This window comes from Lepisosteus platostomus, chromosome 26 (genome assembly GCF_059453375.1).
Source record: "Lepisosteus platostomus isolate fLepPlt1 chromosome 26, fLepPlt1.hap1, whole genome shotgun sequence".
In the NCBI taxonomy this organism is placed as follows: domain Eukaryota; kingdom Metazoa; phylum Chordata; class Actinopteri; order Semionotiformes; family Lepisosteidae; genus Lepisosteus; species Lepisosteus platostomus.
Window position 1 is genome coordinate 10,110,099 of NC_142636.1, and position 16,141 is coordinate 10,126,239.

Genomic DNA, 16,141 nt, shown 5'->3' on the forward strand with positions numbered 1-16,141 from the left:
CCCTCTGTACCAAAGCCTATAGCATGAGCATGACCAAGAGACTGGGTTCATGTACACAGGAGTGTTTAAGGACAGATACATCCACTATATACACAAGTGTGCATGTACATACACAGACTGCATGAGACTGAGTAAATGCACACAGGAGTATTAAAGGGTAGACAAGTCCAGCATACATCTTAATATACTTCCACACACGTGTGTATGTGCACAGGCTGCATGAGACTGGGTTAATGTTTACAAGGGTATTTAAGGGCTCCTCAGCCCAATCCGCCTCCGGAAAGTCTGCTGTGGGAATTTACATGATGCAAATGATCTGCTACTTTACACAAAGGGTTGTGGGAGTCTGCATCAGGCTTCCCAGTCAGGTGGTTGGAGCCCCGACTCTGTCAGACGAGCAAGACGGACCAAACAGCCTCCGCTGAGCCTGTGTCGCGCTCTTGGCTAATCGGTTCACTGAAGCTGAGCTGAACGAATAATCTCGATTAGCTGGATCCTCTCTTGCCTTTTTGACTGCAGCCCTCCCGACGGGTACTGGGGAGGGTCAACCCCTCTGCCAAAGCCGGGCCGCCGCGTGCAACATCCGATTCCTCGCCGACGGGCCGGGCGAGAGTGACCGCCCTGGGCCGGCGCGGCGCCCCCGCGTCCTCTCTGCCCCGGCACGGGCCGACATCACGCCCGACCCTGCCAACGCGACCGCCATCCGCTCACGGTGTCGGGTGTAAAAAAACAAGATGGCGCTGGGGAGTCACTAATGTAACAGCTCCTCTTTCTGCACTGTGCGCCAGTGTATATACTGTAGAAAGACACTGTGCTGCATGAGCGTGTTTAAATATATACCTACAGAGAGAGAGAGAAGCAGGAGCACAGCTTCACAGTCAGCAGCAAGCAGTAAGAGCAGCAGACAGAATCCTGCATGCTCACTGTCCGTGTGTGACACAACAACACCCAATAATTAGGTGTACTGAAAGGCTTATTGAGTGTATTAGTCACGCTAAATTTGGCTTAACCTGCTTACAAGATGCATATTAATATAGAGGGAAAGGCACACAGGGAAGGCAGGCATTGGGCCTGAAGGATGGGCCCCAAACCACACCAGCACACCGGTCAGGAGAGAAGAGTTGGGGTGTCACTGGGGTGTGTGTGGGGGGGGGGGGAGACAGGACCCCAGCACCCTGCCCATCATGCCCCTCTCCATGGCTACTCCAGCAGGATCTTGCCCTGTCAGTGTGTGCGTGGGTGCCGGTGCGCTGTGCCCGTCCGTGCAGGCGTGTGTGTCACCGTCAGCACCTGCAGGGTACCTACGTGTGTGTGTGTGTGTGTGTGTGTGTGTGTGAGGGTGCAAGCGCATGACGCAGTGTCTGTCACCGTGCCCCCAGTTTCCTTCGTGAGCGGAATCGCATCCATGAGAGAGAGAGAGCAAGAAGAGAGAAGCACAACAAATACAAAAGAAAGGCAGACGCCGACGAAGGAAAAACTCCGCAGTTCCTCCACGGCTGACTCAGCGGCGCTCGGCGAGCCGCCGGCACACCTCCCCCACTGCAGCGCAGCGCTGTCCTCTCTGACACACGCGGCGGCGCACGCCCACGCCCCACTCCCACGCTCCGCGCCGACGCTCTGCTTCTGCCCACCTGCTCTCCCAGCACCCGAGCTCCCCGGAGCCTGCCCAGCGCCGCGTGCGTGCGTGTGTGTGTGCCCTCTCCGATCTGTTCCTGAAAACACCCCGACGCCGTCAGGGCCGGATCTGCTAAAGCTGCGAGTTCTGTTGCCATGGCTTCTGTGAAACTTCTCTTTCACAGCCTCCTCCTGTAACAGACCTGTACTTTTCCAACACGCCAGCCGCCCCCTGGTATAACAAGGCTGGGCCTGAACCACTGGACCAGCTGCCCCCCGGTATAACAAGGCTGTTCTATAATACAGCTCTGATGATGATGAAGGAGTGTTCATGTGAAGATACAGAGGAGCTGGACTGAGTGTCTGTACAGTGACTCTCCAGCTCTGATGATGATGAAGGAGTGTTCATGTGAAGATACAGAGGAGCTGGACTGAGTGTCTCTACAGTGACTCTACAGCTCTGATGATGATGAAGGAGTGTTCAGGTGAAGATACAGAGGAGCTGGACTGAGTGTCTGTACAGTGACTCTCCAGCTCTGATGATGATGAAGGAGTGTTCATGTGAAGATACAGAGGAGCTGGACTGAGTGTCTGTACAGTTACTCTACAGCTCTGATGATGATGAAGGAGTGTTCATGTGAAGATACAGAGGAGCTGGATTGAGTGTCTGTACAGTGACTCTCCAGCTCTGATGATGATGAAGGAGTGTTCATGTGAAGATACAGAGGAGCTGGACTGAGTGTCTGTACAGTGACTCTACAGCTCTGATGATGATGAAGGAGTGTTCATGTGAAGATACAGAGGAGCTGGACTGAGTGTCTGTACAGTGACTCTACAGCTCTGATGATGATGAAGGGGTGTCCATGTGAAGATACAGAGGAGCTGGACTGAGTGTCTCTACAGTGACTCTCCAGCTCTGATGATGATGAAGGAGTGTTCGTGTGAAGATACAGAGGAGCTGGACTGAGTGTCTGTACAGTGACTCTCCAGCTCTGATGATGATGAAGGAGTGTTCATGTGAAGATACAGAGGAGCTGGACTGAGTGTCTGTACAGTGACTCTCCAGCTCTGATGATGATGAAGGAGTGTTCATGTGAAGATACAGAGGAGCTGGACTGAGTGTCTGTACAGTGACTCTCCAGCTCTGATGATGATGAAGGAGTGTTCATGTGAAGATAAAGAGGAGCTGGACTGAGTGTCTCTACAGTGACTCTCCAGCTCTGATGATGATGAAGGAGTGTTCATGTGAAGATACAGAGGAGCTGGACTGAGTGTCTCTACAGTCACTCTACAGCTCTGATGATGATGAAGGAGCGTTCATGTGAAGATACAGAGGAGCTGGACTGAGTGTCTGTACAGTGACTCTCCAGCTCTGATGATGATGAAGGAGTGTTCATGTGAAGATACAGAGGAGCTGGACTGAGTGTCTGTACAGTGACTCTCCAGCTCTGATGATGATGAAGGAGCGTTCATGTGAAGACACAGAGGAGCTGGACTGAGTGTCTGTACAGTGACTCTCCAGCTCTGATGATGATGAAGGAGTGTTCATGTGAAGATACAGAGGAGCTGGACTGAGTGTCTGTACAGTGACTCTCCAGCTCTGATGATGATGAAGGAGTGTTCATGTGAAGATACAGAGGAGCTGGACTGAGTGTCTCTACAGTTACTCTCCAGCTCTGATGATGATGAAGGAGTGTTCATGTGAAGATACAGAGGAGCTGGACTGAGTGTCTGTACAGTGACTCTCCAGCTCTGATGATGATGAAGGAGTGTGAATGTGAAGATACAGAGGAGCTGGACTGAGTGTCTGTACAGTGACTCTCCAGCTCTGATGATGATGAAGGAGTGTTCATGTGAAGATACAGAGGAGCTGGACTGAGTGTCTCTACAGTGACTCTCCAGCTCTGATGATGATGAAGGAGTGTTCATGTGAAGATACAGAGGAGCTGGACTGAGTGTCTGTACAGTGACTCTCCAGCTCTGATGATGATGAAGGAGTGTTCATGTGAAGATACAGAGGAGCTGGACTGAGTGTCTCTACAGTCACTCTACAGCTCTGATGATGATGAAGGAGTGTTCATGTGAAGATACAGAGGAGCTGGACTGAGTGTCTGTACAGTGACTCTCCAGCTCTGATGATGATGAAGGAGTGTGAATGTGAAGATACAGAGGAGCTGGACTGAGTGTCTGTACAGTGACTCTCCAGCTCTGATGATGATGAAGGAGTGTTCATGTGAAGATACAGAGGAGCTGGACTGAGTGTCTCTACAGTGACTCTCCAGCTCTGATGATGATGAAGGAGTGTTCATGTGAAGATACAGAGGAGCTGGACTGAGTGTCTGTACAGTGACTCTCCAGCTCTGATGATGATGAAGGAGTGTTCATGTGAAGATACAGAGGAGCTGGACTGAGTGTCTCTACAGTCACTCTACAGCTCTGATGATGATGAAGGAGTGTTCATGTGAAGATACAGAGGAGCTGGACTGAGTGTCTCTACAGTGACTCTCCAGCTCTGATGATGATGAAGGAGTGTTCATGTGAAGATACAGAGGAGCTGGACTGAGTGTCTGTACAGTGACTCTCCAGCTCTGATGATGATGAAGGAGTGTTCATGTGAAGATACAGAGGAGCTGGACTGAGTGTCTCTACAGTCACTCTACAGCTCTGATGATGATGAAGGAGTGTTCATGTGAAGATACAGAGGAGCTGGACTGAGTGTCTCTACAGTGACTCTCCAGCTCTGATGATGATGAAGGAGTGTTCATGTGAAGATACAGAGGAGCTGGACTGAGTGTCTCTACAGTGACTCTCCAGATTATATTCCAAAAGTCTTCAGAACATTCCGAGAAGAGACTGGTATTACGGAGATTCCAACGCCTCTCTGCCCAAAGTGTTTTCAAATGGCATTCCTACAGCGGAAAAGTGGGCAGATCACTTTCTTCTGCTTCCACGCAGAGCTAACCTCACAGCCGCCGCCGCCACCCACCCCTCCCCACAGAAAAGTTCATTTTACTCAAAAGCATTCCTGAACGCAGAGAAGGCCAATTAAAAGTGAGAAAACAGGAAATACAGATGGCTGTGGCCTGATTGTGCGACTGTAACTCCCAGCTCCCAACTCCAGAACGGCACTACCATATTCATAACACAGATCCACCCGTCACAGCACGTCTGGGTCCAACCCTGACACAAACCCATGGGCGCTGCTGGTTAAGCAGTAATCAGAGAAACAGGACACAGGCGCATAAACAGCTATATGGCATATTTGTACGAGAATTATAATGACGATGATAACGATTATTAAACCCCGAGCGCTTGTCAATTTCCGGCTTCTGGTGTGGGGGGGGCTCGTCTCTTTGCCAACTCTGGGTGCGTCACTTCCGGTGTGAAGCACGTGTCTCGCAGGTGAGACACCAGGAGGTGAGGCGCCGCGACACAACTCGTCCCAGATCGGGCGGCTGGACGGCGGCGGTACCGTGGTACCGGGCCGGGCGAGAGCGGCTCCAGCGCGGGAGGCACGAGCGGATGGCGATCCCGCGGCCGGGCCGCAAAGTTTCCTGGTGCCGATCGGGGAACTGAGCGGCCCGGCGCGCCTTCCAGCCGCGGCGCAAAATTCACACCTCGATAAAAGACCCTGGGATTGTCTCTGAAAAGACCGCCCGGGGGTCGTTCACAGCTACAGGCGAGGAAGCGGAGTTTACAGCCAGCCCAGGAATCGAGCCGGCGGGGGGTGATGGGCAGGAGTTACCACCGCTGTAACCGGGCTGAAACTGAAACCTTAATAACTTGAAACATAAAAAGAGGAAAACAAAAAGGAGATCGGACTGCGCCGCGACCTCTCTCTTGCTCAATAGCCTCTGAGTAACTGGGGCTGTGCAATCGCTCCCCTGAACGTGTTATCGTTCTTGGGAAGGAGGAGGAGGAGGAGGTGGTGGTTTCGTGATGGAGCAGAACTTTTTTTTTTAACAAAAACGTGGTGTAAAAGTCGCGCCCCGGCTGTGCTCGGGCTCAGACGCGCCAGTCCGCCAGGGGCCCCATCCCCCGAAACACACACCTCCCCCTCTGCCCCCCCCCCGGGCGCTGCGTGCTCCTGTCCAGGCCCGAGCTGAGCCGAACCGAGCCCAGAACCGGCCCGGGGCCCGGAGCCCTGAGCCCGGACTCGCACACGGGGGGGCGGCTCCGGGTCCGAGAGGCAGCTCTGGGGCTCTTGCGCTCCTTCTACACGTGCAGAACCCACCGGAACCACATGAAACCCGAGCCCGAAAGGGACGCAAATAAACACTTTGGGGGGGGCGGTCGAGTGGCAATTTAAACTCTTCGAAAAAGAAAAAAAAAGCTCCTAAAACATTCTCACGATAATTCCAATCAGCCACAACAATAGTGGTCCATCAGGCCCTTGAGCGATCGCGATCGATTCCCCCGTGTTCCTTCGAAGGCGAGTGGACAGAGACGGCAGACTCACCCGCTGCGTGATCTCCCTCATGCGCTCCTGGCGGGTCTTGGACAACGGGTCTGCTACCCGAGACATCGCAGCCTGGCTACTTCAGTTCTGGACGCGCGGTACACCGGTGCATACACTGTACGTACAATGAGAACTAACTGGACGCAGGAAAACAAAAGCGTTTCGGCTTTTAGCCTAATTCTGGTCCAGTTCTGTTAATCCAGCTTCTTTCCGGGTTGCGCCAACGGGTAAGACGAAGAAGAAGAAAAAAAGGGAAGAAGAAAAAGCAAGTCCTATCAACTTTTTTTTTTCCCTTTATATAAATATGTAATCTATAAATATGAATATATCCGCCTCTCAGCCCTGCTCGGAGCGAATGACTTTCAAACAGGAAATTCGAACTCGCTGCTAATCTCTTCACATGAGAGCGCACTCCGGGGTGGGACACGCCCCCAGGGGCGGGGAGAGCACGCAGGAGCAAGACGGGCAGGCATAAGTCCCCGCCTCCAAGGCGGAGGTCTCTGATGTTCGACCAATCAAATCGGGGAGTGTATTATACGACCACGCCCCCACTCTGACAACCCCCGTCCCTCCTGAGAATCCCAACCAATAACAGCGTGAGCTCATTACATAAACCCGCCCTCTTCGGGAGCTTAAGTTTTAACCAACAGCGGCGCGCTGGACATGTTTGTCCACGCCCCCTTCTAAATAAACATTGCAACGCCCTCTCCTCGCCTCATGGTCTCACTTACTGTAGCGTGGTTTTTTACAGTTCGGCGCCCACAGTTTTTTTTAACTCAACTCCTGTATCTCTGAACAAATCGCTTTGCATTTCAAACCTACACGCTGCTGGCTGCCCATCTCCTACGTGGCAAAAGCATTATATCCTCTTCCTTCTAGACGGATTTTTCGAAGATTTTCGTCCCATCACTAACTTTAATAAAGGTACTTATGGGACCACAGAGAAATCTGCCAATACTGTTTTTTTTTTTGTAGATTTGAGTAAATCTACAAAAAAATGCGACCCGAAATACTTTTAATACAGATATGATAAACAGATCAACTGTTTCTCTTTTATCAGCACAAACACGAAAAGCCGAGTTGCGGTCACGTCGAGGGATCCCTGGATCTCCTCGATCACTACAGGACTGAAGCAGAAACGCTTTAAAAAGCATTTGCACCGTCTCGCCCAAGCTGAAATTCAGATGCCTTTTCAATGGCGAGTTTGCCGCGGCTTCTTAATTTCAATAACAGCTGATGATTTCTACCAACTCGACGGAAAAAACAGAAACCGTTCCGCTGCACCGATCTGTGTCCCGTTATTACACGGATCTGAGGATTATAAGTGACAGGAACCAGGGTATCGGCTCCAGCAACAGGGCTGGGCAGCTTGTTCCACACATCCACCACCCTTAGTGTAAAGACCTGCCTCCTGCTATCTGGTTTCAATACCCTTCCCTGTAGTTTCCAGTTGTGACCTCTCTTTGGATTGACTTTGTCGATGACCTGAATCTCGTCTCCTCATACTCGTCTCTGTTCGGGACTAAAGAGACTCAGTCCCTTCAGCCTGTCGGCGCTGGGCAGGCCTTTGAACCTGAGAAGGTGTCTGGTCATTCCCGAACAGAAATATCTTTCATTTATGTCACCATTTCGTACACAATATTCTGAATGACGTCTTATTAGCACACTGCAGCATCGTAATACAACATCTCTCGTTTTAGATTCCTCTCTTTAAACTCTATACTGTATTTCAACACATTGTCGGCCCTCCCCAGAGTGTCTAGAATCTGTGAACGATGCGTCTTTTTCAAAGCGGCCTCTTCAGGCACAGAGTGTCCCGTGTTGTATGTGCAGCTCATGTTTCTGCTACATGTATGTAACACACTGCACACGTCTGCATCAAGAGTCCTTGGCACGTTGGATAAAAATGACTCTTTAAATGGTGGAGATCTGACAGTCAGGGTTGTGCTCTGCATCGTGCTGTAGTGCTGTGGATTTCAAATAACAGGCAATTCTGAGCACAAGAGCAGAGCTGTACGACTGTGAAGGCTGCACGACAGAGCGAACCGAGCTCTGACTGAGCTGCCTTTTGTTTTTTGTCTTGCATATCGCTGTGGCTTTTCTAAGAGTTTCGCAGACTGTTTGGGGCAGAGGGCGGGGCTCAGCCGCATCAGTCACACACACAGAGAGAGGCTCCAGGACACTCCAGCCTCCCAGCACAAGTCAAACAGAACCACCGACAGCTAAATTTAGCTTTCGGCAGGAACGCCCAAAACCAGCGGCCTCACCGCCTTTCTACTGAGTGCCAAGAAAAACAGCAGTGCTCTCTCTCAGCCTCCCTCCCTTTGCTCCTGTCTCAGCCTCCTGGTTTCCCCTGTCATTCTCCCTTCCCCTCCTCCTCTCCCTCTGATTCAGCCTCCTTTCCCCTCCTCCTCTCCCTCTGATTCAGCCTCTCTGCCTCCCTGCCTCCCTTCCCCTCCTCCTCTCCCTCTATTTCAGCCTCCCGTCCCCTCCTCCTCTCCCTCTATTTCAGCCTCTCTGCCTCCTTTCCCCTCCTCCTCTCCCTCTATTTCAGCCTCCTTTCCCCTCCTCCTCCTCTCCCTCTATTTCTGCCTCCCTTCCCCTCCTCCTCCTCTCCCTCTATTTCTGCCTCCCTTCCCCTCCTCCTCCTCTCCCTCTATTTCTGCCTCCCTTCCCCTCCTCCTCCTCTCCCTCTATTTCTGCCTCCCTTCCCCTCCTCCTCCTCTATCTCTATTTTTGCCTCCCTTACCCTCCTCCTCTCCCTCTATTTCTGCCTCCCTTCCCCTCCTCCTCTCCCTCTATTTCAGCCTCCATTCCCCTCCTCCTCTCCCTCTATTTCAGCCTCCCTGCCTCCCCCGCCTCACTCTGGGCCCCCCTCCTGGTCTCTCTCTCTCTCTCTCTCCCACGCTCTCTCTCCCTCTACCTGTCTCTCAGTAACTTAGTCATTGTTAAATTTAGAGCCTAAAATGATAAAATAACGGCGCTGTTGAGGACTGGAAAGTGTCCTTCCCTGCAGTTCCTCAGTTCAACACATTCCCCTGGACGCACACGGTCTGCTCCTGGCACAGCGCGCCATCACACGCCCCCACCCCTCACACACTTGTGCCCAACAGCAAACCATCTAGGAAAACTGTCTTCCAAGCACTTTCATAATCCAGACAAGCAGAAATAAACAAGCACTGTGCCTGTATAAGAGGCATCATTATAAGATGAAGAATACTCTAGATATCATCAGAGCTGGAGAGTCACTGTACAGACACTCAGTCCAGCTACTCTGTATCTTCACATGAACACTCCTTCATCATCATCAGAGCTCTAGAGTCACTGTACAGACACTCAGTCCAGCTCCTCTGTATCTTCACATGAACACTCCTTCATCATCATCAGAGCTGGAGAGTAACTGTACAGACACTCAGTCCAGCTCCTCTGTATTCAGACACTAACTGATCAAGTCTAGCAAAGCCAGTGACTGACAATGTAGACCCGAAGTCTCCAGCCCTGATCCTGTGAGGCCCAATGCAATTTAGTCCCAGAAGTCACAAGTGTGTAAAGAACAAGACATTTTTAATCAATCTAAAAGAAGAGCACTCTAGTCCTTATGGGCTGAAGGGATCTCCTCTCAATTAATTTAATTAATTAAGCACACCTCCTGCTTAATTGGTCACAACAACATTGTTTCAAGTCTTTAGAAGTGGGGACCTACAAGTCCTGCTGGGTGGGGGCTCCCGATGCAGGAAGTGACATAAGGGATCAGGACTGGAGCTGCGCTGGTCACAGGCAGGCCAAGCGTGAAGGAGGTTACATAATCAGCACGTGGGGATTAATTAGACCAATTAGCTGACAGGGGTCAGAAAAGTGTTGCCTTCTGTCAGACAGAGGGGCTGCGCAGCAGGCAGCTGGACTGAAGCCAGCTCCTTCTCTGGCCTTGGTTCTGTTTCTCTCTCGGAACCGGTGCCAACAAGGCGTGCCAGAACACCTCGCGCTCGCCTGCACATTCTGCGTCACTCCTTTCTGAGCCCCGGGGTCTCACAGGAACAGCCCCCCCCCAGCACGAGTCAGGTCCTTGAAAGATATCGTCACCAGCAGAACCCTACAGCAAAGCCAGTCGTCTTCGAACTCTGGGGCTCGGGGGATTGAAACAAGCACAGATCTCGACAGAGCCCATCAGTCAGCCCATCTATCGGCCTGTAGGAGCATCAGTCAGCCCACCTATCGGCCTGTAGGAGCATCAGTCAGCCCATCTATCGGCCTGTAGGAGCATCAGTCAGCCCATCTATCGGCCTGTAGGAGCATCAGTCATTTAATCTTATCTAAGTATCGGTCTATCAAAGTATCATCACATTTACAGCATCTATCGGTGTCTATATTAGTATCTGCAAAGGAACAAGTAATAGGTTTATTCCATGCTGAAAAAAAGAAGAAAGAGAACACAACGTTTCGGCTGTGGAGCCTTCTTCAGGTGTGCATATATACCCACCTGATATATAAGTATCTGTCTTTCAGTATATAGAAGTATTGGCCTTTCTATCGAACAGTCTGCATGTTTATACTGAGATACTATACTATACGTCTCTCTCTTTGGTAAGGGGCACTACCTCACAGAGAACCCTTTCTGATGGGGTGTGCTCTCACAGCCATGAGTCAGCGTGTGTGACAAGAGAGAGGGTTGCAGAGTTTGGGGGTGTTGGGGGTGCTGACTCTTATCTCTCCCTCGCTCCGCTGTGTGATAATGAGGCAGTCCCAGGTGACACACTGCCTCTGTGGCAGCAGCGCTGACAGCTGCCATTGTCAGACTAGCAAAGAGCCATTGTGCAGCGCAGCCACACTGCGAAGTGAGAGGAGGGCACGATGGGTAAGACAATAAGGCAGAGGAGGGGGTGAGGGGGTTCAAATTCTCCCCACACAGGCCTTCCCCCCTCCCTCTCGCTCCCTCGCTCCTGTGCCCCCCTCCCTGTCCCCGTGCTCCTCTCCCCCCCGTCCTCTGCTCTCGCCACGCTGTGTGTTTTTAGACGGGGGGGCTGTGTATCAGGAAGGCGTGTGGGCTGATAAGTGCAGCACGCAGGCAGCAGGAGATGGAACACCAGCAGTATTAATACTAACAATGATAACGAGCTGCAGTATTAATACAACAATGATAACGAGCTGCAGTACGAATACTAGCAATGATAATGTATTGCAATATTAATACTAACATGATGACATACTGCAGTATTAATACTAACAACGACAACACACTGCAGTATTGATACTAATAATGACACAATACAGTGCAGTAAACCCCAGTGAGATCAGGGTAAAAGCACAGTACAGTGCAGTTAAGCCCAGTGAGATCAGGGTAAGTCCAGTAATCATCCTGACTGCCTAGAACTGCTATTGGAGTGACCCCTCTCTCCTCCTAATTAATCGACAGACACAGCCACAAGCAGGGATTAGCATATTAATTTTACAAATTCACAGCATTTTAAAAATGGAAGTTTTCACACTCCTACAATCTGCAAACAAGAGTGTGAGGGTTTGCAAAGGAAAGTGTGCAAAACGCACACACCAAGATACAGGCGCTCAAACACACACCCTGAGACACACACACCCACCTACCGGCACACACACACCCTTACACACACCCACCTACCGGCACACACACACCCTTACACACCCACCTACAGGTGCTCACACATACCCAAGTACACATACCCTACTACAGGCGCACACATACTCTCCAACAGGCACACAGACACCCCCTCTTCCTCCTGTGCCCCCCTCTTCCTCCCCTTCTCTCTCCCTTTTCTTCTGTCTCTCAGTCCTGCTTCCTCACTCTGCTACAAAGGTGTTGGAAAAGTTCTACAACCTCTCTGTGAAATAACACCACTAACAACCGGACTGCAGCAACTGCAGTTTTGCTGACCGCAAAGCCCTACAGCGGGTGGTGAAAACTGCCCAGTCCATCACTGGGGTTCCCCTCCCATCTATACAGGACATTTATGACAGCCGGTGCTTGAGGAAAGCTCTAAGCATCATCAAAGACCCCACACACCCCAGCTACAGACTCTATGACCCTCCACCATCTGGAAAACAGTACCGGAGCATTCGGGCCCGGACTACCCGACTCAGAGACAGTTTTTACCCCCGCACTATCAAACTATTAAACTCTCAGCCTCTCTCACCTACGATCTGAACCTCACAGTGCCTTCTCTCTTACCAAGGACTCAAACACACATTGAAATCTACCTCTACCTCACAGGTCAAGGAGCTCACTCCCATCATTTTCTATCCTTTATTTCATTCTGTGGATGTATGATTTTGCACATCTGATGTTGTTTTGCACACTGCCTGTTGTCTCTGTCTTTCTTTTTTTATACAATTGTATTGTTGTGTTCTGTACTTCTTTCCGTCTGAGAGCTAGCTTACTAGTATTTCGTTATACCATATACCTGTATATGAGTAGAATGACAATAAACTTGAACACTTGGACACTTAAGTGCTGCCTGTTTTGCCTCCGACACTCCTATTTCTCTGCTTTGCGCTGCGGACCCGTGCACTCGGAGCTGCAGGCTCTGTCCGCGAGAGGAGGGGAATGCGGGAGAGGGGCGGGCGGAACGGGCCAGGAAGCGCCCCCTCCTCCCTCCCCGACTGTACAGCCGTGACACAGATGATGCAACCCCACCGTCCGGCAGGGTAACGAGCCGAGCTGGCGGGCTGACGAGAGCAGGGAGGAACGCAGAGGGGGTGGGGGGCGGTGGGACAGGTTTCCAGGCTCGCACTGAGAGATGTGGAAACTCACTCACGCTGCAGTCGGACACGTGTTGTCCAGATGTGCTGGGGGGGGGGGGGGGGGGGTGTTTCGGCCGCTCTTTGTCTGCAAGTGGCGTGTGCCTGACCTCCTCCCATCCCGACCCCGAGCACCGCTCTTCATCATCTCTCTCTCTCACACACACTCACATAGACAAACGTGCACACACAAATACACACGTCTTTCCTGCACTGTACTGTGCTTTTACCCTGATCTCATTGGCTTTCCTGCACTGTACTGTGCTTTTACCCTGATCTCACTGGGCTTTCCTGCACTGTACTGTGCTTTAACCCTGATCTCACTGGGCTTTCCTGCACTGTACTGTGCTTTAACCCTGATCTCACTGGGCTTTCCTGCACTGTACTGTGCTTTTACCCTAATCTCACTGGGACTTACTGCACTGTACTGTGCTTTAACCCTGATTTCACTGTGTTCTTCTTGGACTGTACTGCTACTGTCGATATTTACAAGATTGCACTAACATACTGTGTTGTATGACCAGTATGTTGTAAGACATGAGGCCTGAACCCTTACAGAGACTTCTCATACAATTTCCACGAAACACAGGCTGTATCTCTCTCTAGGCGGTGGGAGAGAGGTGCTCTCTCTCTCTCTCTCTCTCTGCTGAGGCACTGGCTCTGATGGTTTACCAAACGCAGTTTCATCACAAATCCACAACTTTCCCGATCCCTCAGTTGGGCTGCCTCCCAATTCCTCCTTGCCAGCCGGCAGCCGGCAGCCGTGGGAACGCTCTGTGCCACACAGCCCTCCCCCGCGTTCCTCCGAACCCCTGCCCTTACTGAGAAGTGCATTTTTAGCGGTTGGGAGGAACCTCTGATGGCGCAGGAAGTGAGATAAGTGTTGCACTGTGCATGCACGGTCGAAGTTATCTGGAGCGCAGAGCTCGGGCAAAAATAGCCACCCCGTCAGATGAATGACATCGCCGCGGGCCACGGATGGACTGATGTCACTATTTTTTTATGGGTTTTTTCCCCAACAAATGATGTCATTTCAGAGGGGGACGGGGTGGGGGGAGGGGGGAGCCCGCGATCGTCTGCCCAGTGAACGAAGGGCCCGCGGGTGCACGGTCTGGAGGCCCAGCACCCTCTCCCTGGGTCCGACACCGAGCTCTGCAACTGGACGGTACCGCGGTGTAGGGTACCCTCAGGGCAATGCAGACTGAAGTCACAGTGCCGCTGCAGCCAGCCCTGCGCCGGGGGGGGGGGGGCGATCGGGGAGAAACACGGGGAAGAGCGACCAGGCCACACTAGGTGGAATGCCGACAACCAGAAAGCGAAATGAACAGGCTGCAATTCCCACGCCGGGCTAAACAGTCCAGAAAACATCTGCTGTGCCCCACGGTGCTGCTACGAATCCCACTGTGGAGCAGGTTGATAAGGGGACACGTAGGTGCTGGGAAACACAGTAAACAGGCTGCTAGAGGCCTCTCCTTATTTTTGAGGCTTGTGGAGGTTATCCGGATGTTCTATTGTTTTAATGCCGGCAGGAGATCATGTCAGAGGTCGTATGTGCACCTGTTACCGAATGTTTAATGCGAAAGCGATTTATTCCACAAATGAAGCCTCTGCTTCATTTCTGTGCATTTAAGAAAAGATACTGCACACTGGGATAAGAAACAAAGGACAAATCTTGCACAGTCAAGCGGATGACTTTAGTGCATTTAGTGTTTAGTGACTCTGCAGTTGTGAGATTCAAATCCAGGTGCTGACCTGCAGGCAAGGTCGCTCAGAGTTCCCCCAGGAAAGCCCCTTCAGCCCACACTGAGGAAGTGTAGTGTAATGCTGCCCTCTGCTGGACGCAGCAGGAACACAGTTCTACACAGAGTGGGAGATGTAGAGTCTACAGCTTCTGTCTTGTAGAGCCACCTCTGACCTTAATTGCTTACTTTTAGGGCTACAGTGTGACCCGGCCCAGACTGGACCAGCGATCTCTGGACTGTAGGGTTACAGTGTGACCCAGACTGGACCAGTGATCTCTGGACTGTAGGGTTACAGTGTGACCCAGACTGGACCAGCGATCTCTGGACTGTAGGGTTACAGTGTGACCCGGCCCAGACTGGACCAGCGATCTCTGGACTGTAGGGTTACAGTGTGACCCGGCGCAGACTGGACCAGCGATCTCTGGACTGTAGGGTTACAGTGTGACCCAGACTGGACCAGTGATCTCTGGGCTGTAGGGTTACAGTGTGACCCAGACTGGACCAGTGATCTCTGGACTGTAGGGTTACAGTGTGACCCAGACTGGACCAGTGATCTCTGGGCTGTAGGGTTACAGTGTGACCCAGACTGGACCAGTGATCTCTGGACTGTAGGGTTACAGTGTGACCCAGACTGGACCAGTGATCTCTGGACTGTAGGGTTACAGTGTGACCCAGACTGGACCAGTGATCTCTGGACTGTAGGGTTACAGTGTGACCCAGACTGGACCAGTGATCTCTGGACTGTAGGGTTACAGTGTGACCCGGCCCAGACTGGACCGGCGATCTCTGGCCTGAATTTTTCCTCTACATTTGCTCAAACAATGACTAAAACGGGAAGATTCCTGTTAAACTGGAGACGTCGCAGATGTTATAAACCGAAGCAACCGAAACAAACATGTTTCCCACTTTTTCGAACATAGGAATAGTCTCTGACAAGAGGAGCCATTCAGCCCGGGAGTCTCCTCCAGAGGTTCTTGACAGAAAGCAGGTTATCGGCTTCAACCACATGTTGACAGAGGGAGCAGAGGGTTGGCGCTGTTGTCATGGCGCTGTGTGGACGGCAGGGTGACCCGGTCAGGGCTGGCCAGCTGCGGGGCCACCTGGAGCACAGACACGCTGTCCTTACCTTGGATTTGCCTGCCATCTTCCTGAAGAAGCTGAAAGTGCGGCCCAGAGGACTGTCCACCTTGCCCACTCTCCCCTGGACCCCTGTCCCCCTGTCGCTGTCCGCATCCACACTGAGAGAGAGGGACAGAGTTACCACACTGCCCACTGTCACTGTCCGCATCCACCCTGACCACCGACCCGTCACTGACCGCATCCACACTGAGAGAGAGGGACAGAGTTATCACGCTGCCCACTGTCACTGTCCGCAGCCACACTGACCACAGACCCCCGTCACTGTCCGCATTAACCCTGACCACAGACCCCAGTCACTGACCACAGACCCCCGTCACTGACCCCCATCAATGTCCACATCCACCCTGATCACTGACCCCTGTCAAGTCTGCTTCCACACTGACTCCTGTCACTGTCCACACCCACACTGAGAGACACAGCA

General features: G+C 51.9%; 1 protein-coding gene across 3 annotated transcripts in view; it reads right to left on the bottom strand.

Moving 5' to 3' along the window:
• arhgef2a (Rho/Rac guanine nucleotide exchange factor 2a) overlaps positions 1-16,141 on the bottom strand; it is a 53,617-nt gene that overhangs the window by 28,001 nt on the left and 9,475 nt on the right. For 2 of the 3 annotated variants that reach the window (XM_088620690.1, XM_088620689.1), the window contains one exon: positions 15,707-15,818. In XM_088620690.1, coding sequence (XP_088476816.1) covers positions 15,707-15,818 — 112 coding nt within the window. Of the gene's footprint in view, positions 1-6,073; positions 6,451-15,706; positions 15,819-16,141 lie in introns of those variants that run through there. The other variant, XM_088620691.1, reaches the window with a different exon arrangement.